Source organism: Paroedura picta, chromosome 11 (assembly GCF_049243985.1).
Source record: "Paroedura picta isolate Pp20150507F chromosome 11, Ppicta_v3.0, whole genome shotgun sequence".
NCBI classification, from domain to species: Eukaryota; Metazoa; Chordata; class Lepidosauria; order Squamata; family Gekkonidae; genus Paroedura; species Paroedura picta.
Window position 1 is genome coordinate 17285996 of NC_135379.1, and position 25642 is coordinate 17311637.

The following is a 25642-nucleotide window of genomic DNA, read 5'->3' on the forward strand; positions in this document are numbered from 1 at the left end:
GTTGTCAGCTGAGCTCCTCTCACATGGTCAACCTGTTTCATCCACCACCAAAACTGGTTGACCATGTGAGAGGAGCTCGGCTGACAACTGTCTGAATGGCGAGAGCCCCTTCCTTTCCACTTTCTTCTAAGTTAAGTGCATGAAACTAGATAAAATGTTTAATGCCTATTTAAATGAGGAATGCCACCATGCTGTATCAGAATTTGAACAGTACCCAAAGGCTAAAAAAGTTTGGGGAGCTTCCAGCACTGGTTGGTTCAGCTCCACAGATACTTCCTATTATCAGTGACAGCAATTGCCATGCATATGTCTTGGTCACCTAAGCATTTCTGCACTCTCTTTCTTTCTGTTCTTGATTAACTTGCTTTTGAGCATCGCTTACTCAGATTTTTCTAGTGACTGGAATCCAGAATTGCTTGTGTGAAATAAAAATCTGAGTCAAAATAAAAATCTGAGTCAAAATTATCCTTTGTATAAATACATTCTTCCCTTTGTTCACGTCTCTACATCAGCACCTACTGAGCATGACATGTTGGTGCAACTTTCAAAAATAGTTTCCTTCAGAGAACACAGGCCGTGACAGCTGTTGAACAGCTCTTTCCCATTGCTTTATTATCCCGCTATTACTTTATGCATTTTTAATCACTCAAGGCAACCTCACGGAGCATACCAAAAACCCTCCCGGTGAGCAGAATCAAAGCAGCAGGCAGAAAGCTGCAGTAATTGAGAGATTCATTATCACAGTTATCAATAGTGACCATGTCCCTTGAAGAAATTCCCTTGCCAGTCATCCGACTGCTCTTGTAGTCTAGAAATCTCGGTGATATATTGTGTCTTCTAACATGAGGGCCCTGTAATCTACTGTGGACTGCCAGTTTACTTGTAGCTTTGTGAATGCGAAAAGAAGTTTGCAGTTATGATGATGCCCCGGTCCAACTTCCCTCTCTCAAAGACAAGATTCTCCCCTGTTTTTTTCCTCCCCTGTCTGACTGAGCTGCCCTGATAAGGTTTTTTCTTCTTTCTTGAAGAACTCTGGCTGCCCCACCCTATGACAGTATATCACTGTATAATATTTTGGCTTTCTGCTCAACCCAAGAACCTGCGGGAAGAACTGGGAGCTCCCTTTAACTTAAATGACACTTGAGAAGTTTTTATATTCCAAATTAACAAAACATTTTATTCAACATGGAGGGGAAAGTTCAGGTGAAATCAGGGGCAGCATTTGCTATAATAAGCCCAAATGACTTGACTTAATATAATGAATCCAGTGACTGGGTACAGAAGTTCACCATACAGGAACTGGTATCCATTAGACCAGGGGTAGTCAAACTGTGGCCCTCCAGATGTCCATGGACTACAATTCCCAGGAGCCCCTGCCAGCGAATGCTGGCAGGGGCTCATGGGAATTGAAGTCCATGGACATCTGGAGGGCCGCAGTTTGACTACCCCTGCATTAGACTAATGTTCACTGGGTATTTTCTGTGTGCTTCTAAGTTCTTGCCCCCAGAAAATGTCACTGCTATCAGACAGCAAGATTTCAGAGTATCTTGGTAAAGAACATAATAAAAATGTATATATTTAAATATTACTATCTACTTTTTAGCCATCCAGGGTCCATGTGCTTTATTTTATTTTAAATATTACTTTGTAATAATGCCTTGAAAATGAACAGTGACTTCCAGGTGCCCCAGGGGAGGGCAGTACATAAAGATAAAGATAAAGATAAAGATGGGAATGGTGGAGGACAGGAAGGCCTGGAGGATCATTGTCCATGGGGTCGCGATGGGTCGGACACGACTTCGCACATAACAACAACAACAAAGATAAAGATAAAGATAAAGATAAAGATAAAGATAAAGATAAAGATAAAGATAAAGATAAAGATAAAGATAAAGATAAAGATAAAGATAAAGATAAAGATAAAGATAAAGATAAAGATAAAGATAAAGATAAAGATAAAGATAAAGATAAAGATAAAGATAAAGATAAAGATAAAGATAAAGATAAAGATAAAGATAAAGATAAAGATATTTACTCCATCCTCCTCAATGTCTCTAAGAGAACACAATACAAATGTTCCGATGTAAACTAAACAAACACTGTATACTATCTTTTGCTATCATGCCAAATAGGCCATGCACCATGTGGTAAAGGGGAAATTAACCCACTGTGACTTAAAAATAGCACCTTGTAATGTGATCATCATTCCTCTTTTACCTCAAACTGTGAGTTGAATGAAGTCTTACTAACTAGGCAAGTAAAAAAACTTTCGCATTAACAGTGCTATCTTAAGCACAGCTACTCCCTTCTATGCTCACTGATTTTTGCTTAGGATGGCCCTGTAAAGGAACATGCTGTGATCTAAGCAGTCCCTTGTCAAGTCTTGCCCCTGCCACAATTTCACTAAACAGGCAAGATTCTCTTCTGGTTTTTTTTTTCTCAGCTTCAGTCTCTCCATTGTTATGTGTGATAATAATAATGATCTACCTTACAAAGCTTTTGTAAGGATTACAATACAATGATGTACATGAAGCACTTTGAAGGCTAAAATTCTATATATCTTCTAAGTGATATTTGTTCGTAATTTCCAGTTTGTTTCCTTTCCTATATGCCTGAGTCTGCTCTTCTTTTTTAATGTGCTTACCTTAAGAATAATCTGCTAAATTGAATAATGTGCACCAGGCATCTGTCACTTATGCCAGATGGGTCCCAAGGAAAAAAAAGTTAGAATTACATCTCATTCAAATTAAATCTCAGCAATGCAACACACTAGTGAAAACATTGTAACATTTATTAGCTACCAAATGAATTATATTTCTAGCTAAGGTGTAATTAAAATACATGTTTCCTGTCTCAACAGGAGTTTATCTGAAACAGAGGTCTGATTCAATTTCTGTCTATTCTAGATCAAGCTGTGGTTTAGCCTGAGAAGCTTTTCACAATCAATTAAAAATTCATTGCAGAAGGATTCCTTTTGATTTAGAATCATAGAATTGGAAGGGAACTCCAAGATCATCTAGTCCAACCCTTGCTGTATGCAGGAAACTCACAACTACCTCCCCACCCAGAGTAAACACTCATATTGAAATAACTGTTTTATATTGCTTAACTATAAAAAGTTCATTGTCGGATAATTTGTTGTTTGATAAAAAAGAAAAAATGCCCATGTTTTAAAAATGTATAGGACTGTTCCATATTAAGTATTTGAACAAAGTTTTTTTCTGCAGCAGCTGTACTAAATTGCAGCACTTGTAGGGTTAAATCTCAATTCCAGCTATGGATGTTAATATTCATGTCATGCTCAACCTAGATAGCAAGATCCAGTGAGACTAAAACAATACACATATGCATTTGATCACAGCCAAATATTTGGATTTCCCCCCCTTAATACAAATTAGCCACTGCCCATTTCTTGACAAGCATACGTTTTACTCAACTTGCATTCAGAGAAAGGAGATGCTTATGCCCATTCATGAAAGTTTTATCTTAAGGACACCCTTGTTTTATGCTGGTCAGTCACACAGCTCAGCAATATTTACGTATGATGTGCCATGCATTTTTGATAGCATTGGAAACAAAACTAAAATGTTCAGACGCACAAATTCTTCAAGAACAGAATCTTAACCTGCATCATAAAAAAGAAGATGCTGAAAGCTCAAAGTCTACAAGCTTGGAATAGTAACCACCCACCGTCAATACATCAGCAGATAGATGCCTTAACTGATTTGCCTAGCTGAGATGATTTACTACTGCGTACTTCCTACAAACAAATTTACACCATGCATGTAACAAAGCGAAAATTGTTTTCATACAGTTGGATACAGAAGACTTTGCTTGGATGAGTGAGGCTGCTGCCTCAGTGCAAAGCAAGAGACACTGTCCTGCAGATAAGAGGGCTCTGCATGGGATAACAAGTACCTAGAATTGAGCTCCATGACTGATACATAACCAGTGGGGGAACTGAAGAATGGGAGTAATATACATGCCTAATCTAGCTCCCAATAGTACCCATGCTGCAGGATTCTGTGACCACTGGAATCTGCAAGTTGGCTTCAAAGGGAGACCCATTTAAAACACCTTGCAATAATTTAGTCTCAGGATTACTGTGGCACAGATCCACATGGACAGATTGGTAGAGACAAGATAGAGTACCACCTTGAGGGCTAAATGAAGACAGAAGACCATAGTTGTAGCTGTATTAATGTTCCTGCAGTTGGGTCCAGTATGACCTTTAAGCTTTTAACCAAGTCAACAATGGTCAGCTGGATCCCTTCAATAACTCTGCCTTCCCAAGAAGCATTAGTTCTATCTTGTCAGGATAAGATCTCAACTTGTTGACTGAAAGTCGTTTCATAGAATCATAGACTTGGAAGGGACCTCCTGGGTCATCTAGTCCAAACCCCTGCACTATGCAGGACACTCACATCCCTATCACTCATCCATTGTAACCTGACACCCCCTTAAGCCTTCACAGAATCAGCATCTCTGTCAGATGGCTATTCAGCCTCTGTTTAAAAATTTCCAAAGATGGAGAACCCACCACCTACCGAGGAAGCCTGTTCCACTGAGAAACCACCCAGAGCTGTAAAGAATGGGCAGTATAAAAATCCAAATAAATAAATAAAATAAATAAAAAATTGCTCTGTCAGGAACTTCTTCCTGATATTTAGACGGAATTTCTTTTGAATTAATTTCATCCCATAGGTTCTGGTCCATCCCTCAGGTTCTGCCCCATCCCTGGGGCAAGAGAGAACAACTCTGCTCCATCCTCTCTATATGGCACCCTTTTAAATACTTGAAGTTGATTATCACATCATCTCAGTCATCTCCTCTCTAGGCTAAACAGACCGAGCTCCCCCAACCTTTCCTCATACGTCTTGGTCTCCAAACCCCCGACCATCTTTGTTGCCCACCTCTGGATGCGCTCCAGTTTGTCTACATCCCTCTTCAACTGGGGTGCCCAAAACTGAACACAATACTCCAAGTGAGGCTGAACCAGAGCAGAGTAAAGCGGTACCATCACCTCCCATGATCTAGACATAATACTCGGTTTCATACAGCCCAAAATCCCATTTGCCTTTTTAGCCACTGAGTCACACTGTTGACTCATGTTGAATGTATGGTCTACTAAGACTCCTAGATCCTTCTCGCACATGCTATAGCCAAGACAAGTCTCCCCCATCCTATATTGGTGTATGTGGTTTTTCCTACCTGAATGCAGAACTTTACATTGAACTTCATTTTATTCAGTTTAGCCTGCTTCTCAAGCCTATCAAGCCTATCCTGTATTCTGATTATGTCTTGCTACCCCTCCCAGTTTAGTATCATCTGCAACTTTAATAAGTATCCCCTCTAAACCCTCATCCAAATCATTTATAAATGTTATAAAATTATAAATATAATTTATAAATATGTTGAACAACACAAGCCCCAGGACAGATCCCTGGGGAACTCGTCTTGTCACAAGAGGATGCTGTTCAGCCGTTCTGTGACATCAGGTAGGCAGCAAACCTCTTGAGACAGTAAATCTGGTCTACTCACTTCGGCCACTACCCCTCTCAGCAGAGAATCCCCAATTACCAGTACCCGTTTCTTTGTACCCTTGGAAGCAGACTTAGAAGTCTCACCTGTGGGGACCAGTGAAACTTTGCTGGCTGCACCCTGATTGGCCCTATTCCAACTCGGACACCCAGGACGCATTCCACCCTCTATGCTGCTTCACAAATATTAAGAGGAACAATGGATAAGGATTTATTTATTTAGATTTTTATACCGCCCTCCCATACAGCTCAGGGTGGTTTACATATAATATGCTTTATTGTATTTTATTACATAGATAAAAAATAGGAAAAAATAGCATATAACGATAGATATACACATTTTCCCTGTCCCCCCCCCCTCCCCTGGACCCAGGCTAAACGAAGGGAGTCTACAAGTCCAGCTCTAATCATCTATTTAGCAAGGTAGTCAATGTAGTAATGCTATTGCTCTTGAAAATCTTCAGCAAACTTCCCATTAACTAAACTGGTTAATTTAGCCATTTTAGAAAGTGCTGCCAACTTATCAAACCATATCGATAATGATGGTAATTCTGGTGGTTTCCTGTTCTTTGCCAAAACCATTCTCACTGCCATTGTTGTATGGAGGAAAAAAGTCCTAGCTTGGGATGGTAACTTTTCCAGACATAAACTTAACAGCATATATTCAGATTTCATAGGAAATTTGGACTTAAACACAGAATAATTGTTGATTGCAGAACTATATAAATTCTGATACATACAATAAAACTAGCATAAAACATATTTTCTATTTGATTATTTTGTCCCTTCAAGTAACCTTCTGCCACAAATCCTTGTTGTTAAATGCTTTAAATTTAGATGCTTTTACTGTGGGCTAGCTCCTTTTATGCGATCACTGCCACAGTCCCAATGGAACTCTACAAAGTTAGATGAAAGGCAGGAGACTGAAGGGTTTTTGAGTCATAAATGTACCTTTATAAATAAAGCATCAAGAGGCTGGTCTTTAGACTGCCAGCTTTTCTAATTTTGTCTCCAGTAGTGTGTGTGTGTGTGTGTGTGTGTGTGTGTGTGTGTGATGCAGCATTTTATCTCAAGATCAGTTGATGGTTTATTTATTTAATCTCCATGTTGGAAGGTATCCTCGGGATCATCTAGTCCAACCCTCAGCCAATTCAGGAACTACAGTTATAATATACCTGACAAACAAGTATCCAATGGATGCTTTAAAACCTCCAATCTGTTCTTTTTAATTACAAGTTTTTAATTAGATAAAAAAGAACATAAATAATAATCAAAAGAAAAGTGTAATATTAAACCTGGCTTTAAAACCTCCAACAACGAAGGATCAACCACCTCATTATGAAGACAGTTCCAAGAAATTCCTCAAATTTAATCCAAACCTCCTTTACAGTAATTTATATCTATTAGTCCAAGTCTTGTTATCTGATCAACATTTATCAGCATTCTCTTATCATGGGGCAATGGCCAAACAGAGTCGTGCCAGCCCCAGGAGATCCATGGGAGGGAGGCGATGTCATGAGGAAGCCTGAATAAATCCTGCAAACAAGGGCGAACCGAGGAAAATGACTCATGAGGAAATGGTCTCAGAAGGGTTTTGAATGACAGAAAATGCAGTTATATTTACTCTATAAAGGCTAAAATATTCTAGCATAAGATGTTCTGATTGGCCATCAACAACTCATTCTGCAGTATCGGGCTCAAACCAACTGCATCAGGCAGAGAAGTATGAGTTTTTCTGTAATTCCCACAGGTAAAATTCATGTAAAAAGATACTAAGATTCTGACAGTAAAAAAAATCAGTTTTGCAGCCCCTCAAAGCCTTTAAGGGTTTGCACAATCTTGGAGGAGCATACCTGGGGGCCAGCCTCTTTGTATACACTCCCTAAAGAAACCTGAGGCCAGCAAATTCTAACCTGCTGACAATTGCCAGCCACAAAGAGGTGTGCCTGGCCTTGATCAAAGCCAAGGTCCCTTCAGCCCTGGCTCCAGCCTGGTGGAATGATCTAATGGCAGAAAAGCAAGTCCTAATGGAGCTCCTGAAGTTCCAGAGGGGCTGCAAAACTGCACACTTTCGCCAGGCATTTAGTTGAGGTCAGGCACACTTCAATTATGTATCTGGGTCCCCTGCCTACTCCCACTTTGGGGGGTTTCCACTGGATGGGCTCCCCTCATCAGGCCAGGCATCTCCGATGCACATTCCGACTTGTTATCGGTATGCTTTGTCTAGAGCAAAGTGGAACAGTAGGGACAAGTGGTTAGTTTTTAGCCAAATTTTTAGAATTTTATTCAGATCTTAAGTAATGTAACTCGTATTTTTATTGATATACCCCACAGTGAGACCAATTTTGGAGAGGGGTGGGTTAGAAATAAAAAAATAAATAATAAATACTGAGATAAGAATAGATCCAGCAGTTCCTTCCCATTATTTCCTTTTATTCTGATATCTTCATGTATATTTATAATACAAATCAATTGCAACCTCTGCACATCTATTCTTGTTTTAAAAAGACACCGTAGTACACAACACTAAAAGGAGTTCCTATCTGAAACAACAACAGAACTATTTAACTCCTGAGACCTCATTATGTACAACTTAATTATGTTCATCAGCTCCCATGATTCAAGGTTCATGTTAATTGGCTAGCTAAATTTTTTTCTATCTTCTTTTGATCAACTCAAAAATGATAAAAATGTAGATCAGCATGTCTATTAATTGCAATCTGTATGTGCTACATTCGTGAAATAAGCAAAGTACATGCAAGATAGATTCATGTGGGTAGCCGTGTTGCAAGATGTTCGCACCATGAGCCAAGCACTAGCTACTTAACATCCCGACCCCCAGGTTGAAAACCACTGATCTAATCCTTTTAACTGGAGTTGCCAGGGATTGAATCAGAGAACTTCTGCATGCAAAGCACATTTTAAGATACAGCTGCTACCATTATTATCTTTGATGTCTGACTCCGGGGAATGGTAGAGGTGGGTCGGACACGACTTCTTACCTAACAACAACATTGACTCTTACAGTTGAAATCATGGTATAACTTTTGTTTTCAGCGTCTTTATCCATTCCAGGAAAAGAAAGGGTGAATTCCCCAAAACAACTTCTGATGGTCTCCCAAGACGTTTGATCTGGTCTTTAGCTACAAAGTGTACATTTCTAATGGGCATAGGATCAGTTGACGTTATTATTATATCTCACTTAAGTGGATTTTATGTGGTTCCTATGAGCTTTATCCATCTCAGAAATAACTTGCTTGTTATCACATTTTATATCATATATATCTATATTGAGAGAGAGGCTTAAATATAGAGATGAACATGAAACACAAAAGACCATAAGAAACTCTGTACAGAGAAACTCTTAATTTATTAATCGCCCCTTCCAGCTGTGCCGGTTTGAGGCTGTTCACAATAAAATCCACAAAACAGAATACAATAGATACATTATTAGCAGCATAATCCCATTTATTTCCTCCCAACCCACCAGTTCACACTGCCCACCACTCGAGAGAGGCCACCTGCCTAGATGGACCAGCTTTCAGAGGGCCTTTAAAGAATTTTAACTGAACTGATTCCTGAAGGGGCTGTCAGTGGTTTACTGGCTACCCATGTTTTATTTCTGTTCTATGAGTTATAAAAATAAGGTTTTGTGTTTAGCTTGCTTCCATAATTATCTATAATAATCCATGGACAGTCAGGCTTATGACTTGCTCCTGCTCCCTGCAGAGGGCATCAAAGCATGTTTGAGATCTTTTGAACCAAGTACAGTTCTACAGATTATAGAGTTATCTGTTTTAAGGGGCTAAATCTATTAAATGGATATAAACTGATTTAACAGAAATTACATTCCTACTGAATTTTTAAAATAGTAGAAATGTTTGTAGCCTGCAGAAAATCTTTAAATTACGTGAATTGTAAACTCCGTCTTCCCAAGACATGAAAGAAAATTACTTGCATGGCCTTTACTTGTCTGCTTTCTAGTCTAGACCGTATAATTGCTTCAGCCAAAACATCCTCTTTAAAGGAAGTCTTTATTTAGTTAATAAGATTCTTGAAGCATATATGTCTATACAATTCAGCTGACACATAAAAAGATTATTAATAATTAATAAAATAAAATAAACGGAATGGCAGAAGCAGGACTATTTGCAATACTGAAAAGGTAACAATGTTATTGAGATGAACTTCCTGCCCCCCATAAGGAATTCCTAATACTTGAATGCTAGTCTATTCATCTTTAACTTTTTAGGCTATAATGATGATAAGAGATCTTACTTAAAGGAGAATTACACTATGTAGATATGCATAGGGTTATTATTTGAAAAAAATAAAACACTCCATAAACTTCACAAAGTATTTATTGTGGAATTGTTTTTGAACAACATACTGGAGGTGCTGGAAAGTGCCATCAAGTTGCAGCTGATTTACAGTGACCCCATTGGTGTTTTCAAGGCAAGATCTTCAAATACTTGAAGGGCTGTCATTGAGGAGATGGAGCAGAGTTGTTTTCTGTTGCCCCAGAGGGTCAGTCCAGAACCAATGGGTTGAAATTAATTCAAAATAATTTTTTGGCTAAACATCCAGATGAAGTTCCTGACAGTTAGAGCGGTTCCTCAGTGGAACAGGCTTCCTTGGGAGGTGGTGGGTTCTCCTTCTTTGGAAGTTTTTAAGCAGAAGCTAGATAGCCACATCACAGAAATGCTGATTATATGAACTTAGGCAGATTGTGAGTGGGTGGGGATGTACCAGTGTTTGTCTCTTGTGGCCCTTCCTTGCATACCCAGGGAATTGCTAATCACCACTGTGGGATGGTAGGTGAATTTCCTCCAGGCCACATGGATTCTGGAGATTTTTTTTTGGGGGGGGGGAGGAATCACTTGGGCATGAAATTGGGAGCACTGTGGGCAGGCAGGTAGTTGTGAGTTCCTGCAGGGGGTTGGACTAGATGACCCCGTAGGCCCCTACTAACTCTATGACTCAGAAATGTCTTGCCATTGCCTGACTTTGCATAGTGATCATGGTTACTTCCTTTGTGGTCTCCCATTCAAGCACTAACCATGGCTGTGCCTGTTAACTTCCAAGATCTGAAGAGATCAGGCTAGGCTTTGGACAGACTACCACTACTGTTACTAATAGTGTGAAGAAAAATTGAAGGTGAATGTCATATACTGGTTATATAGACAGGTGGGTTATTAAGAAATAAATACTACTACAAAAATTAGCAATTTAGTGGAATGGCCAGCTCTTCCCCAGAAGCCATTTAAATAGGGATGGGGACAGAGCGCTGACCTGTTGCTGCAATCCCCACCACCTTCCTCCCACCAATAGCCAATCCACCCAGGTAAGGACACAGGTACCCTGGGGAGAAGCCTCCATCCCACCCCCCACTCGGAGACCAGACAGCCAGCTAGAAATGACTAACCTCCTTCTTCTTACCTATTCCCTCACCCAAGTCCTGGGCCACAAAAGGTGGCCAAACTAAGGTCTCAGCTGATATTGGGAGGCAGTGGATGATTGAGTTATCTTCCTTTGTGGTCTCACCTCCAAGTACCAACTAGCGATGAGCATGAACTGGGAAAATGCAGTTGGTATCAGTTTGTGCCTTCCCAGTTCATGAGCCATGAACCATCATGAATTTTAAGGAGCCAAATGAACTGATTCATGAAGTTTATGATGTGATAGACCCCCTCCCCCCAGCATGCTAGAAACATCTAGCTGACTCTCCTCTACGTGCTCTCCAAATTTAGTGAGCATTGAATTCACAAGGTCCGAGTTGTTACCCCAAAGGTGGATTTACATGAGCCCATGGAATGGCTCAGGAACAAGCCAATGACGCCAAACTCACAGAGAAATTTGACCTGGGAAGACCCCTCCCCGCCAGTGCAGCCAAACACTGAAAGCAAGGCAAGCATCCTCCCTACACATGCAGCCCTCCCCCCTCCCCCAGTCTCCAAAGGCAGGTTCTGAAGGACAGAAAAGCAGATATCCCAGAGTTTTGACAGGAACTCCCCAAAGTAACCTTACAGCAGCTTGGTGGGCACCCTAAACATACAACACAAGCAAGGGAAGCATGTCCCCAACTGTTGCATGTGGTAGTGGTTGAATGAAGGAAATTTTCTTTGGATGGTAAAAGCTAGGAAACTGGCTACCTCCACCTGGAGGGCTCAGTGAGTAGACCATGGGTGTAAAAATCAAAGGGGGGGGGGGAGTTGGTTGTGGTGTGGTATGAGGGGGTCCAGGCTGTCTTCTTAGTTCATGGTCTTCTGGCCTACATGAAGCAGAGCCATCATATTGGTAGTAAAAGTGGGGGGAGGGAGCAAAAAGAGAGCAAAGCGTACAGGTGGTTATATTTCTTCTGGGGGCGTGGCAGGGAGGTGGGACTAGCTGACATCATTTCCATTTTTGAAACCTGACAATTTATTTCAGGGGCTTTTCCATGGTCAAAAGTTTGAAAAAGATTGCAGTACAATGTTACGCTGGTTTACTTGACAGTAACATTCCAATGGAGCAGCCCAGAATATAGCTGAGATTCCACAATCTGTGATGGAATGAAAAGCAGACCCCTTGCCTTCTTTCATATACAGCATGTGGCATACAATCAGACTGTAGCCTTAACCACTGAAGCAAACGCATACATAATTCTGGTGCTGTCATATAGTGCTCCATCCTGAAAAGTCAGTGCATGACATAAGTGCTTTCCAGTATAATTCAGTACACTGATTCCTCAATCAAAAAGTAAACATTTCTGCACACTTGGCAAGTTTCAGGAAACACGACAAGACCTTTAGTGGGCAGTCTAATCCTCTAAAAGCAATTCCCATTAAAATTATGGCGGGGACATTAGAGACAGGTTAATTTTACAGAAGCTATAAGATCCTGTTTTCAAGCTTTCAGTAATTTAACATTTTAAGTAATGTAATAACACCACCCACTATTTTTGGTAACAGTGATCTAACTCCTCCTATCATTAAGCGTTTTGCTTATTACTTATTACTCCCTTCAATAATATTGAAGGCATTTAAGACTCAACATTTCCACCGTCTGCTTTAACATAGAAATGTGATGACATAAAGAAGGGGAGGGGTTGGGAATGGAGAACATGTGTATGTCATAAGGAAAAGAGATAAACACACAACACAGTTACATAAACAGATTAACGTCCCTTTCAGGGAGCATAACATGTGCTATCTGCCTCTTGCTTCAACTCCTCCCTCTAATACAAAATGCACGCACACACACAATAGCTCCTCTGACTCAGTCTGTCTGTCTATTTGTAGCTCACAATTCACATTTAGGAATGATTTTACAAATGGAGCAGATAAAAGGACATACAAAGAAATCTATGAATAGACATCAAGCACCCCAACCATTAAAACCACACAAACTTTTTTTTGCCCTCATGTCACTGACTTGTGCACTAGATTTATTTAAGAAGGTTAGTGCATGTTTAAAAAAATAAGAAAAAAGAAAATAAATATTGTAAGAGTTTGCTCTTCAGCAGTGATTATAAATGAAATTCAAATGTAAAGATATTTATTTACTAATTTTAATGATGGGAAGTACTTAGCTTCTAAGGTCTGACAAGTGAGCTACCCTGGACTATTCAGGTCAGGGTTTACTAATTTTATAATCCCTAAAAATATTTTTGTTTGTTGCTATTCCTAAATGAAAATCCACCAATCTGACGCATGCAAAGATACATTTAATTAAATAATATATTTCTACTACTTGGTCAAAGATGACAAAACTATTCAATTGTAAAAGACAGGAAGGGTAGAGAGTTATATATTTATGGATTACGCTTGTTGCAACCACAACTTGAAGGAAATGATTGTACTAGGGACATTGCAACCATCAATTGGGACATATTCAATTTCTAGCCAAGCCCAGGAGCAATAAAAGTGCAAGGTGAGATGGCTTGCTCTGCAGTATTCTTCTAGTTCCAGTAAATGATGTGGTTTCTATTCAGTTTATGGAAACATGAGTCTACTTAGAAAGCAATCCTAAACAGATCGTCTACTCAGAAATAACCCCCACTTTATTCAATGGACTTTACCCCCAGGAAAGTATACCTAGAACTGCCATCTAATTGGTAAAGTCCACTGTCCGGATGACTTACTCTTTAGCCCAGTGATTCCCAACCAGGAGTCCACGGACCCCAGGGAGTCACCGAGTGATTCATAAGGGGTCCATGGCTTTTTCCCTCCTGCCTTAATGGATGCTTTCAAAACTTGAAAAACATTGCTCTAAAGCTGGTTTCTCAACGGAGGTTTCATGAAATCTTGTGGTTTCCTCAATCTCCTGGAAGGGTATCCCTGATTGGGAGCGATAGAATTAATTTTTTATACTTAAAAAAAAATTAAACATGTATCTGGTGAGATCACAATATATGGTCATGTAAATCCACCCCCCCTCCCCAAATGGCCTGGAGGGGGTGGGAAGGGAAGGGGCCCTGCCCAGAAACATTCTTGACAGCGGAGGCACATTGCATGAGGCACATTGCATAAACTCCAGACAGAGAAATACGTTGTTTTATTTACTTAATCTTAACTGCAAGGTAGGTGGGTGAGGGTTCAAAGGGGCAATGAAGCAACAGCTACCTTCTTCAGGTGTGTTTCAGGCCTCAGAGGTGGGGAGAGGGTATCGCAGCATTCTTCTCCAGCCCACTTTGCACTTTGGGGGGGGGGGCGAGGTAGCCCCCTTCTCCAGGCCTGCTACTTGGTGGGCTTTATGAAGGCTGAGTTGGATGCTTCCTTGTTTTGCTCAGGCAAGGTTTGCTATTTAGCATACTGCACACAAAAGATGTAACTTCATGAACAGAAAAATACCTGCACTCTGGGCTTGCTGGCTGTTTGCTCTTCTTCAGGGAAAAGGTGCCTGAGGTGGATTTGAGAGGCTGTGGCTGAAGCTTAAGCGAGGATCCAGACCTCTTTGGGCAGAGTATCACATCCTTCCTCCGCCTGAACTCTCGAGCCCGCAGCTTCTTCCTCTTCTCCTCCCTGCAGCGTAGCCTTGCAAAGGCCAGCCCCGGCCCTGGCTGAGGATATTCACTAGATAGGCTTCCAGGTAACCATAAGAACATGAGAGGCCATGAGCACCAAGGTCCACCTCAGGCACCTTTTCCCTGAAGAAGAGCAAATAGCCAGAAAGTCCAAAGTTGAGATATTGTTCTGTTGATGAAGCAAAGGAGAACAAGTTTTTACTTCAATGAAATTGTCAGACCCCACTTGGAGGTTGGCATCTGTAGCTATGTGTGAAAGCCAAATGTATGGGGTGGGGTGGGTCCAATAGATACATCAATTCTGGTGATGTAGGAAGAGGCCTAGCAACCTTACTTTCTGTAATATGGGAATGGTCTTTTAAAGTTACATCTGGTGGGAGGGCTGGGTGATGTCACTTCCAGGGGCATGGCAAGTTGACATCACTTCTGGGGGTCCTCGAAATCTGGAGAATATTTCAGGAGGTCCTCTATGGTCAAAGGGTTGAAAAACCCTGCTTTAGCCACTAGAAGAGTCTAGTTGTTTAAATGCTTATAGTGAGGGCACATAGGCCACAGGATAAACAGCTGGGAAATATGAAGGTCTTTTCCTCGTCATTCTACGGCCTGTACTTACATTTTTGCTTTACCTGGCTATAGAGCAATGTAGGAAGACAATATTTTTTTTTGCCTTGGGCTGAACATTGTTATTTAGTGCAACATATTATATCACCCAAATTTACCAATTTTTTTTTGCAAATGTAAAGCTTGTGCTTTACATCTTGTGCTACAAACTACCCATGTGAGCAGGATCATGTCCAGCATTAATGATACCAACACCCTCAATACTATTATCTCTCACTATTTTTTCCTACTGCCTATTGCATTAATCACTTAGAAAGAACAAATTACTTAGAAAGAACTAATCACAGCTGCTTATTTTATGCCTAAATCGTTAAATCCTCCATCCAGCAATAACCACATGTAAAAGTTCTACCAAATCAAAAACAAACAGATCCACCACCCTAACATACCATGAAGACAGACAGCTGTTAGTACTCAGCTGCTAGTTTATTCACAGGGGAACTGTCATATAAAAACTGATATATGTACAAACCCTGGATTCAACAAAATACATAAGCACATGTTCAAAACTATTTCAGATGTCACAGTCTCTATGAAAAGCCACAGAGTTGGGTATTATAGCAGCATACATGTGGACATCATTATATAATGTTGTACAACTGAGATTAAAATAGGTCATTATTACTTATTCCAGAACTGGATCACAAAACAAGCAAGAAGTATTGAAAATAACAGTTGATTATGTTACTCATTATTTACAACACATATTTAGAAATATGAATACAGAAGAAAATCTGTATACTATAGATAATCTTGTACTTACCCAGGATACATTTTTACCCTTAGGTGTCTTTAGCATGGCAACATGCAGTGCTGAGATGACCAACAGCCCTACCAGCATGGGAAGTCAGATGAAGGGATATTCCAAATGTTTGTTACCCAAATGTATAAAGTCCCTTAGCCAGGATGATACAGGCACAGTGAGTACCAGACAAGGAAACAATTAAAAAAGTCATTTTCTTCTTCTTAATATTCCATCCAGTCCGAATGACCCCAAAAATTCCACCAAGATACTAATAATAATCTATAATTTTGATTTGTGCAAAGTTGGCTACTCACTCAAAAAAAAATTACAAACTCATGCAAATATTGAAGTGCATTTGTCCTCTTGTTCTAAAAGTGCAGAGCCCAATTATTCACCAAGCTTTAATAAAAGCTTTGAGGCTGGAGCTCACCCCGAGAATTAAGAAATAAATACTGACACAAAGTAGCCTTCGGAGGACCTTGAGAAGGTTGGTTTCCAGTAGCATTGATTAAGACTTGCTATGCTTGAATATCTTTGAACTCCAGGATTCTACTGACGTATATAAAAAAAATAAGATCTCAGTTTCCATTAATAATGTATGCAAGCAGTGCACAGTATATACCTGTTGCTATCTCCTGCGCATTCTCCTTACAAGGCTGTTCCTGCTGCTTCAGTCACATAGTGCACCTGTTGTTGATGTATTTCTACAGTGAAAAGAATGGTAACCTAACAACCAATAACATTTGCTTGGAAGAGAAGCCCCAGAAGGGAAAGCAAAACACTGAAAAACGGACTCTCTGCTCGTTTCCCTTTGTATCTCTGTCCCTCTGTCTCTTTACGTCTTGTCAATCTAGATTACCAAGGCAGATCCAAGCTAAATTTTGCAACTATCAGTAGTGATTAGCGTGAGCTGATTGAAATCGGATTATACGAGAAGACCTCTGCCTTCTCACTCTGAAAGCAGGCCAGTACCACTAGAAACTATTTATGTTTCACCTCACAACATCCCAGCATTTGGTACAATCCACTTTCAGATTCATGGGCAAATGGGATTTGTGGCTTCTTTTAAAGAGAGAGGCAGAAATATTGTTAGCAGGACTGCTTTCTAGTTTGTAAGACTGCAACAGAAGCAATCGCAGAATAACAAAACAGAGTGCTGAACTCAGAAGTTAATATTTAGTCTCCACTACTGAAACAGATTTGAATACATGATTCATAGCTTTATCTCCTGAGAACACTAGGAGAATGAAGTGATTATTTACTGCTTTGCAAATGATTACCACAGACAAATATTCTTTGAAAATGATCAGCTTCCAGTTAAAATGTTCCAAATGTCCCATTACTGAGCCGCATTAAATGCACATTAATGATTTTCTACTCAATAGTCGTGATCTGTAGAAGTGGCTGAACATGGAAGCAGAACATCATGAATAACACATATGGAGTGCCATGCATGTTACAGAAATTAAGTTGAAAGTCAAACAACACTAATGGAGAGTGTCCTCTTTATATAATTACTTTACATATTATTTATCAAATAGTACTACAGAAATGTAAGAAAACAAAAATAGTATATGAAAGGAGACTTACTTAAACAAATTATTAAATGATGAAATCCTGTCTTTTTCAAGCCAAGTGGCCAAATTCTGTGCTTATGTGTGCAGAGCTCAAAATAAGATAACGGATGGTAACAGTGGCCTATTATAATGTCTAATGCTTAAGTTTCATGTTCTTTTATCTGATTTTATTTTAATCAGATGGTTTTTTACTGTTTTATCTGTATTTGACATTTGATGGATCTATTAGCATACTAATAAACTAATACTGAAAGGATGCAATGTAAGCAAATTTACAATCAAGTCCACAAAATTCCATTGGACTTACCTCTAAGTATAAACGTTTAGAATTACACTAGAATTCTGTCACTCAGTTAATTTGAAAAATAAAAATGTAGGCTTCTAAATTTTATTTATTTTCAAACTTTTAGCCTACCCTTCCCCGGGAGCTCAGAGTGAGCTACAAAAAATATAAATACAATTAAAATCTCAACATTAAATTTATTATAGAACATTATAAAATACATTATAAAATCCATACAATCCATAATTAAATATGTAATTATAATACAATTTGCCCAATTCAACCTCCTGTCTGGGAAGAGAAAAGGAATTAGTATATAATCCAGATGGAAATCAGGCAGAGAAGCCAGATGAAATCAGATGTGTGGCCCGTTAGGTGTTTGGGACCATTAACAAATTAGGAGAGTCAGTTACCAGGTCCAAAACCTACACAGAGTTGGTTTTCTCCATGTGGACATTGAAGTCCCCCAGCTTTATCATTGTAGGGAACTAGAAGGCCCACCCAGTCTCCAGGAGGTTTGGCGGGGCATCTGCTGGTGCATTAGGCAGTCAATACCAGCTAGCCAAACTCTCCACCGTGTCTCACACCAAGTCTACACACTTAATGCCTGGGATCATTAAGGGAAGTGCTCTGAAGGAGAAAGGCTCCCAGATGAATATTGCAACCACCACCCCAGGCATTTTGTCCATGATTGGAAACATTGTGGAGCTAGCTCTTTCAGGGACAAGATTTTGCCCTCTTGTATCTAGGTCTTGTCATATAATCAAATGAAGAATGATTCAGCTAGAAAAACAACAATATCAGTAATCATATCTTTAATGACAGATGGTGCAGAATTATATTCGAATTTCTATCATGACATCTTGTAATAATTCCCATCAATAAAGCATCTATTCTAATAATGGATTTAATCATTTTCTTGCATATGTCCTGAAAGAAGTTGTGTCCCCATATTAACAAGGTTTATTAGATAATGATGTGTCCACATCATCCACATATTACAAATGTCCTCAAAATGGGATTCATGCTAGGGTAAATGGGCTAAGTACTAAGCATGTTGTCCATTGTCTGAACTTGCACTACAGCAATATGGCAGGAGAATTCTTGGGTTCATACTTCAGCCATTTCCAAACAGGTCATCAGTCTAGGTTCAAATGCTCTCAGGAGGCGGGTTTTTTCCTCTTTTCCCACAACACTGTGGTGTTTTCGTGCACCTTTCAGGGATTCCATAGCTTTTTCTGAGATTTATGAAATCTGCTTTGCTGTGAGGTTTTGGGAAGGTTAAGTAAAATCCCCCAAATCCTGCTAATCTTGGGAAATTTATGCAAATTTCCATGTGGATTTCTGTTGTCTTCACTACTAGGCAGCCGCCGCCAAATTCATAGAATGGCATAATAAATTAAATTACATAAACTGATTTTCTCTATATATTGACAATGGCCAGATGTGAGTTTGGAGACAACGTTTATATGGCACAATTAAGACCATTATGTTTTACTAGGCTTCAAATCCCGCTCGTAAGAGTCCCCGGCTTCCCTGCAAGCCCGCAGGGAAGTCTCCGCTGCCCGGGCTGCTCCCCGCCAAACTCCAGCCATTCGGGTAATGTCCCCTACATTTGTGGGCCTGCACTGAGGCCCACAGGGAAGCCTCCCCTGCCTGGCCACCTTCCTGCCGAGTGCCTGGCTTCCCTGTGGGCCTTGGAGCAGGCTCGCTTCATCCCCGACGCAGGCCTGCAAGGAAGTCTCCGCCGCCTGGCCTACTCCCCACCAAACTCCAGCCATTCGGGTAATCGGCCACTCACCCAAATGGCTAGAATTCTTGTCAGTCTGGGTGAGGGGCCAATCGAAAGGCACTTTGCGCCTTCCAACTTCGCCCTTTTCTCCGCCCACTTAGGGCTTAGTGAATTATGAAGACCGCTGCTCCCAGCAGTCACAGATTTTGATTTTGGCAATATTCTGGAGCTCTGATACAATATACTTATATGGCTGAATCAGATTAATGGAATATCTAACCTAGCATACTGTTTCTAACAAATGTCACAGGAAAGCCTACAGAACCTGACAGAAGCATTTTGCCTATGAAGTTGGAGATCTTATTAGACTATCATAGGCTATCATTAGACTCCATAACTTAAACTAACCCTTTTTATAAACCTGCAAGCCAGTGGCCATCAGAAAAAGAAGAAAAAGAGTTGGTTCTTATATGCCACTTTTCTTTACCTGAAAGAGTCTCAAAGCGGTTACAATCCATTTCTCTTCCCTTTCCTCTCCTCACAGCAGACATCCTGTGAAGTAGGTGAGGCTGAGAGAGCCCTGATATTACTGCTCTGTCAGAACAGCTTTATCAGTGCTGTGGTGAGCCGAAGGTCACCCAGCTGGTTGCATGTGGGGGAGTGTGGAATCAAACCCAGCTTGCCAGATTAGATGTCCGCCCTCCTAACCAGTACACCAAGCTGGCTCTCCACATCTTATGGCAATGAATTTCACAAAACTATCAATTGTATAAAGAATTACATTATTCTGTCAACCTTAAATCCACTGTCAATTGTTTCTTCAGTCATGAGAGTAGGAATCTATGCCACCCCTTTATCATATGTTCATTTTATGTTGGCATTTTCACCTTTTCAATATCCTTTTTGAGATTAATAATAACGATAACGATAACAATATTCACATACCACCCATGTTTGGTGGTTCATGGTAGTGAACATCATAATCAAATCATATAAATACAAAATGAATCAATAGTAAAATTTATTCTCATTAAAATGTATAATTTGCCAAATCTGATAAAAACATTTAAAATTATAGCTGTCTGGTCAGTTAATTCCAGCTCATCCTGGATATTCTCCTTTGTGCATTTTTGATGGGATGTTCTGATCGGGGCTCAATAGATGTTAACAGTTCACTAGCCCCAACCAAGGCATTGCGGAAGAGCTCCATTTTACAGGCCCTGCGGAACTGTGCCAGCTCTGACACGGCCCAGATCCCCCCTGGGGACTCATTCCACCAAGTAGGGCTAGGACAGAAAACATTTTGGCCCTGGTTGAAGCCAGAAGTACTTTCCTGGGGGCAGGGATCACTAGCCAGTTGGAGTTAGCCAAGCATATTGCTCTTCGAGAGGCATAAACAGAGAGGCGTTCCCCCAGGTATGCCAGGCTCAGACCGTGAATGGCCTTAAAGGTACTACCAAAATCTTAAACCTGATCTGAAATTCAACTGGGAACCAGTGCAGTACAGCACAGGCTGTATATGGGCTCTCCAAGATGTTCTCGTGAGGACCCTGGCAGCTGTGTTCTGGACCAGTTGCAGTTTCCAGAGCAGGGATAAGGGTAGTTACAGCAAGTGCAGAAATCCAGTCTAGAGGTGACTATTGCATGGATCACTGTGACTAAGTGCTCTGGAGCCAAGTATACCACTCACACCCAGAAGGTGATTGTAAGTCACTTTGAGACTCCTTGACCGTTTACGCACTGGGAACTTCACTTCCCCAGCTCCCTTGCAGAAGCACTGATCGGAGGTAAATGAGGTGCACCAGGCCAAATGCTCCCCCGTGTGGGTGCAGGAATTGGTGGGGCAACCTGCCATGACTAATACTCCTGCCTGCAGCACGGCATGAAACCTCCAGTGTGTAAACGGTCCTTCTGGTAGAGAAAAGTGGCATATAAAAACCAACTCTTCTTCTATAAATGAACCTTTGATGGACTGTATGTTGAAGAGCTTTAAGAAAAGTAGGCTTTTGCCACTATTCACAGCCTTCCACGTTTCTCCTGTCATGAGGGAAAGGTTGATTATCCCGGGGGGTAACACCTATGATCTCAATGCTCATTTTAAGTAGCTATGAGGGACAGGAATCTATTGAGCATGTGTGTAGCCTGACTGAAGCCAGCACCCTATCCACTTCAGTCAGCATGAACTGTCTGAAGCCATCAAAGGCAGCCAAGGGACCTCTCGTTCCCCTTTCTGTATCAATAGTTGGGGGAAGGTTGTGAACAGAAGCCATGCTAATTCTCTTCAGCAAGGCCAGTTCCACTTTATTAGGGGTACACAAAATACAACTGGCTGGCTCCCATAACAGGATTGACAACCGGTGGGAGGGTTGGGGGCAGGAACATAGTGGGAGGCAGTGGGGGAAATCTGGTGGGGGGGGCACAACCCTCCATCCTTTTTGGAAGCCTGAATGATTGTCACTTATTCTATGGTGACCACTACAATTTGGCTTAATGCATAAATCCTGATTTCTCCTCTCAGCTGGGCCAAGTTGCTGAAAACAATATTACAACTATGGCATCTGCCTAACTACAGTAGAAGGCCCAGATGTCTCAAAGAGGGGAGAAGACAATCAAATGCTTAGGCGGCCACAATACATGGCTGGTGACTGCTTTTTTCACGAAGAAACAGAAGTTGTGCAAGCATGTTGCCCACACAAAATTTTCTCACTGTGTTCCTTTGAAAAAAAACTGGACTGGATTTCAATTCACCCAAAATATGAACTTTGGTTTCCATGGTCACAGCCTCCTGCCGTGTTCCTGGGGAATTCTAAACAGATTCCATATTCTTTTACTGGTGAAATTAATGGCTAGAAATGCAGCACTAATTTTCTTACTGATGCTTAAATGACAAGCGTTTCACGGAAATGTAAAAAAAAAAAGGATGCATTGACTGCTAAATGAAAAGCATTTTATGTTTGGAAAGCATACTGCAGTTTTCACATAATTCAAATAAACTTAGCAATCAAACAAGGAAACAGTTATGATTCTCAGAACCCAGTTACCATTTATATCTATATTGGCTGCTAGCTTCACTTATTTCAAACTATGAATGAAAAGGTAGAAAAACTAATATTCTCTGAAGTATGCCTTTACTAATTCAGTTTGGTTAACATCCTTTAAAATCTGCTTCTCAAGCCCTGTTGCCTGTGTCCATGACTTCAGAGGTGAGGTAAGTGGTAGACAGAGGCAGGGCGTTTTCTCTGGTAGCACCTTGACTTTGGATTGCCCCCCAAATGTTCACCTGGTGTCTACCTTACTTTCTTATAGAAATACTAGGGGCAAAGCCCATTGCATTCAGGAATACAATGGGCACTAGATTTGGTGTGTGTGTGGGAGGGAAGAACTCTGCAAATGGCCTCCCACTCTTCCCAGGACCTGGAAAGGCTGCAGGCTGCAGGGAACTCACCGGCAGGGGCAGCTCTCATGCAGCAGGTATCTGCAGCCTCTGAGCCTCAGAGGGGAGTGGAAGGAGGAGGGAGTGGTCAGGGATGGGGGATGGAAGGTGATTGGCTGGCTGCTGGACAGACAGGCAAGTCGGTTGGAGGAAGAGGCACTCAGGAGTGGGACAGCTGCCCTGAGTTAGTGTTAATTGCTAAGTGGCACTTAAGCCATGAGACCAGCTCCTCCTCCAACCACTTCCCAGAAATATTAAGGGAAACAGATACAGTGGGAAGGGGCCATAGGGGCCATCTAGTCCAACCCACTGCTCATTGCAGGATCAATCTAAAACACCCATGATAAATATCTATCCAACCACTGCATAAAAACAGACTCTGAGGGGGAAACTCACCATTTCTTTAGGTAAGCTATTCCACTCTTGAACTACAATGACTGTGAACTTTTTTTTCCTGATATCTAGTCAATATTATTATTTTTATTATTTTACTATTATTATTATTGAATTTTTAGACCGCCCTTCTCCAAATAGGTCTCAGGGCGGTTTACAACATAAACAGTTAAAACACAATAAAATCCCCATAAAAACCCCAATTTACATCAACAACAAGTTACATATAACATATAAGTGGTGGTGGTCACAATTCTGATTGTATTTACCTGACTTCCCCCCAAGTTCAGCCTGGTGGGAAGAATAATATTCAGAAGAGGGTGGCAACAATGCAACAGATCTAACAATGATATTAGAGATCTCAATATTGGAGGGGATCCTCTGGATTAGTGGGAGAGCTGCCCTGGCCTCAATCATATGCCTGGCGGAAGAGCTCCGTCTTACAGGCCCTGCGGAAAGCTGGTAGATCCCGCAGGGCCCTTAGATCTTCTGGGAGCTCATTCCACCAGGCTGGGGACAGGACTGAAAAGGCCCTGGCCCGGGTCGAGGCCAGGCTAACATCCCGTGGGCCCGGGACAACCAGTAAATTCATACCTGCAGAGCGGAGTGCTCTGCGGGGGGCATAAGCAACCAAGCGGTCCCGCAGGTAGACGGGACCCAGGCCGCGTATAGCCTTAAAGGTCAATACCAATACCTTGAATCTGATTCGGAAACAGACTGGTAACCAGTGCAGATGACGAAGCACCGGCTGAATGTGGGCCCTCAAAGGTGTTCTAGTGAGGACCCTGGCAGCCGCATTTTGGACCAACTTCCGAGTCAAAGACAAGGGAAGGCCCACATAGAGCGAGTTACAGAAGTCTAATCTGGAAGTGACCGTTCTACACATAGTTTAAACCAATTACTGTGGGTCCTATACTCTGCTGCTGACAAGAACCACTCCCTACCCTCCTCCAAGTGGCAACTTTTCAAAGACAGCAACCCTGTCCCCTCTCAATTTCCTCTTCTCCAAGCTGAACATTGCCAGGCCTCTCAATCTAGACTCATAAGGCTTGGTGTACAGGCACCGGATCATCCTCATCACTCTCCTCTGCACCCTCTCTATTTTGTCCATGTCCTTTATGAAGAGAGAATTGTACACAGTACTCCATGTGCAGTCTGATCAATGTGGTATACAACAATGTGGTATACAGTGGGACTATAACATCTTGCAAATTTGATGTGATGCCTATGTTGATACAGCCCAAGAAAACATTCACCGTTACTGACACATCACACCATCAAATTTAGCTCATATTCCACAAATGCCCCAAGATTTAATTCACACACTGCTACCCAGAAGTGTATTTCCCACCCAGTATGCATGTTTCCCATTTTTGTGACCCACATGTAGATCTCTGCACTTATCCTTATTGAATTGCATCTTGTTCTCATGGCCCACTTTTCCAGCATGCCTAGATCTCATTGAACTCTATTTTTTATCTTCTGGGTGTTCACTACTCCTCCCACTACTCCCAGCTGCAGATCATTGAAAAAAATGTTGAAAAGTACCAAAGTTAGTACTGAGCCCACTACTCGCCTCCCTCTAATCCAATGAAATACCACTGACAACTAGTCTTCGTGTGAGTTTTTCTAACCCGTTCCCTATCCACCTAACTATCTGAAAATCCAGTTTGCAGTCCTCCAGTTTACCCATCAGAACATTATGGGGAACCCTTCCAAAATCCTCACTGAAATCCAAGTAAAAAACATCAACTGAGTTTCCAAAATCTAGTAAGCCCGTCACTTGAAGGAAATCAGGTTGGTCTGACAGGACCCGTTGGAGACAAATCTGTGCTGATTTCTCCGGATCATCCTTCGGATGTTTGCCGATTGCCTCCTTTAATATCTGCCCTGTTATCATCCATGCAACTGAGGTCAGACTCACTGGCCTGTTGTTTCCCATGTCATCTTTCCTCCTTTTTTTTTTTTTTTTGAAGACTGGGATAACATTTGCTCTTCTCCAGTCTTCTGGCACATTTTCAGTCCTCCAGGAGGTCCTGAAGATAGACAAAAGGTTCCACAAACTCTCCAAAAAGTTCTTTTGTGCGCACCATCCAACCCAGAGGATTGGATGCAGCCAGGTGCCTCTTGACAACCCTGCACCAGACAGTATACCTTGCCTACTACCATTCCTAGATGTGTCCATATTCGTCTGGGGGTAAATACGGACAAAGTAGGTACTGAGTCTTTCTTCTTTCTCTCTGACAGTGGACAGAGTATCTCCATCCTCATCCAAGCCAGTTTCAGATCACTCTCAGCTAGGGATGTACGCTTC

At 41.2% G+C, this 25642-nt stretch overlaps 1 protein-coding gene across 4 annotated transcripts in view; it reads right to left on the reverse strand.

Moving 5' to 3' along the window:
* The window catches only part of CACNB2 (calcium voltage-gated channel auxiliary subunit beta 2), a 134731-nt gene that overhangs the window by 62701 nt on the left and 46388 nt on the right, over positions 1-25642 (reverse strand). The window contains exon 1 of one of the 4 annotated variants that reach the window (XM_077304223.1): positions 15929-16061. The exons of the other annotated variants lie outside the window; for them this stretch is intronic. Within the exon in view, the coding sequence (XP_077160338.1) occupies positions 15929-16006 (78 nt within the window). The 5' untranslated portion in view covers positions 16007-16061. Of the gene's footprint in view, positions 1-15928; positions 16062-25642 lie in introns of those variants that run through there. 4 annotated transcript variants of the gene reach the window in all.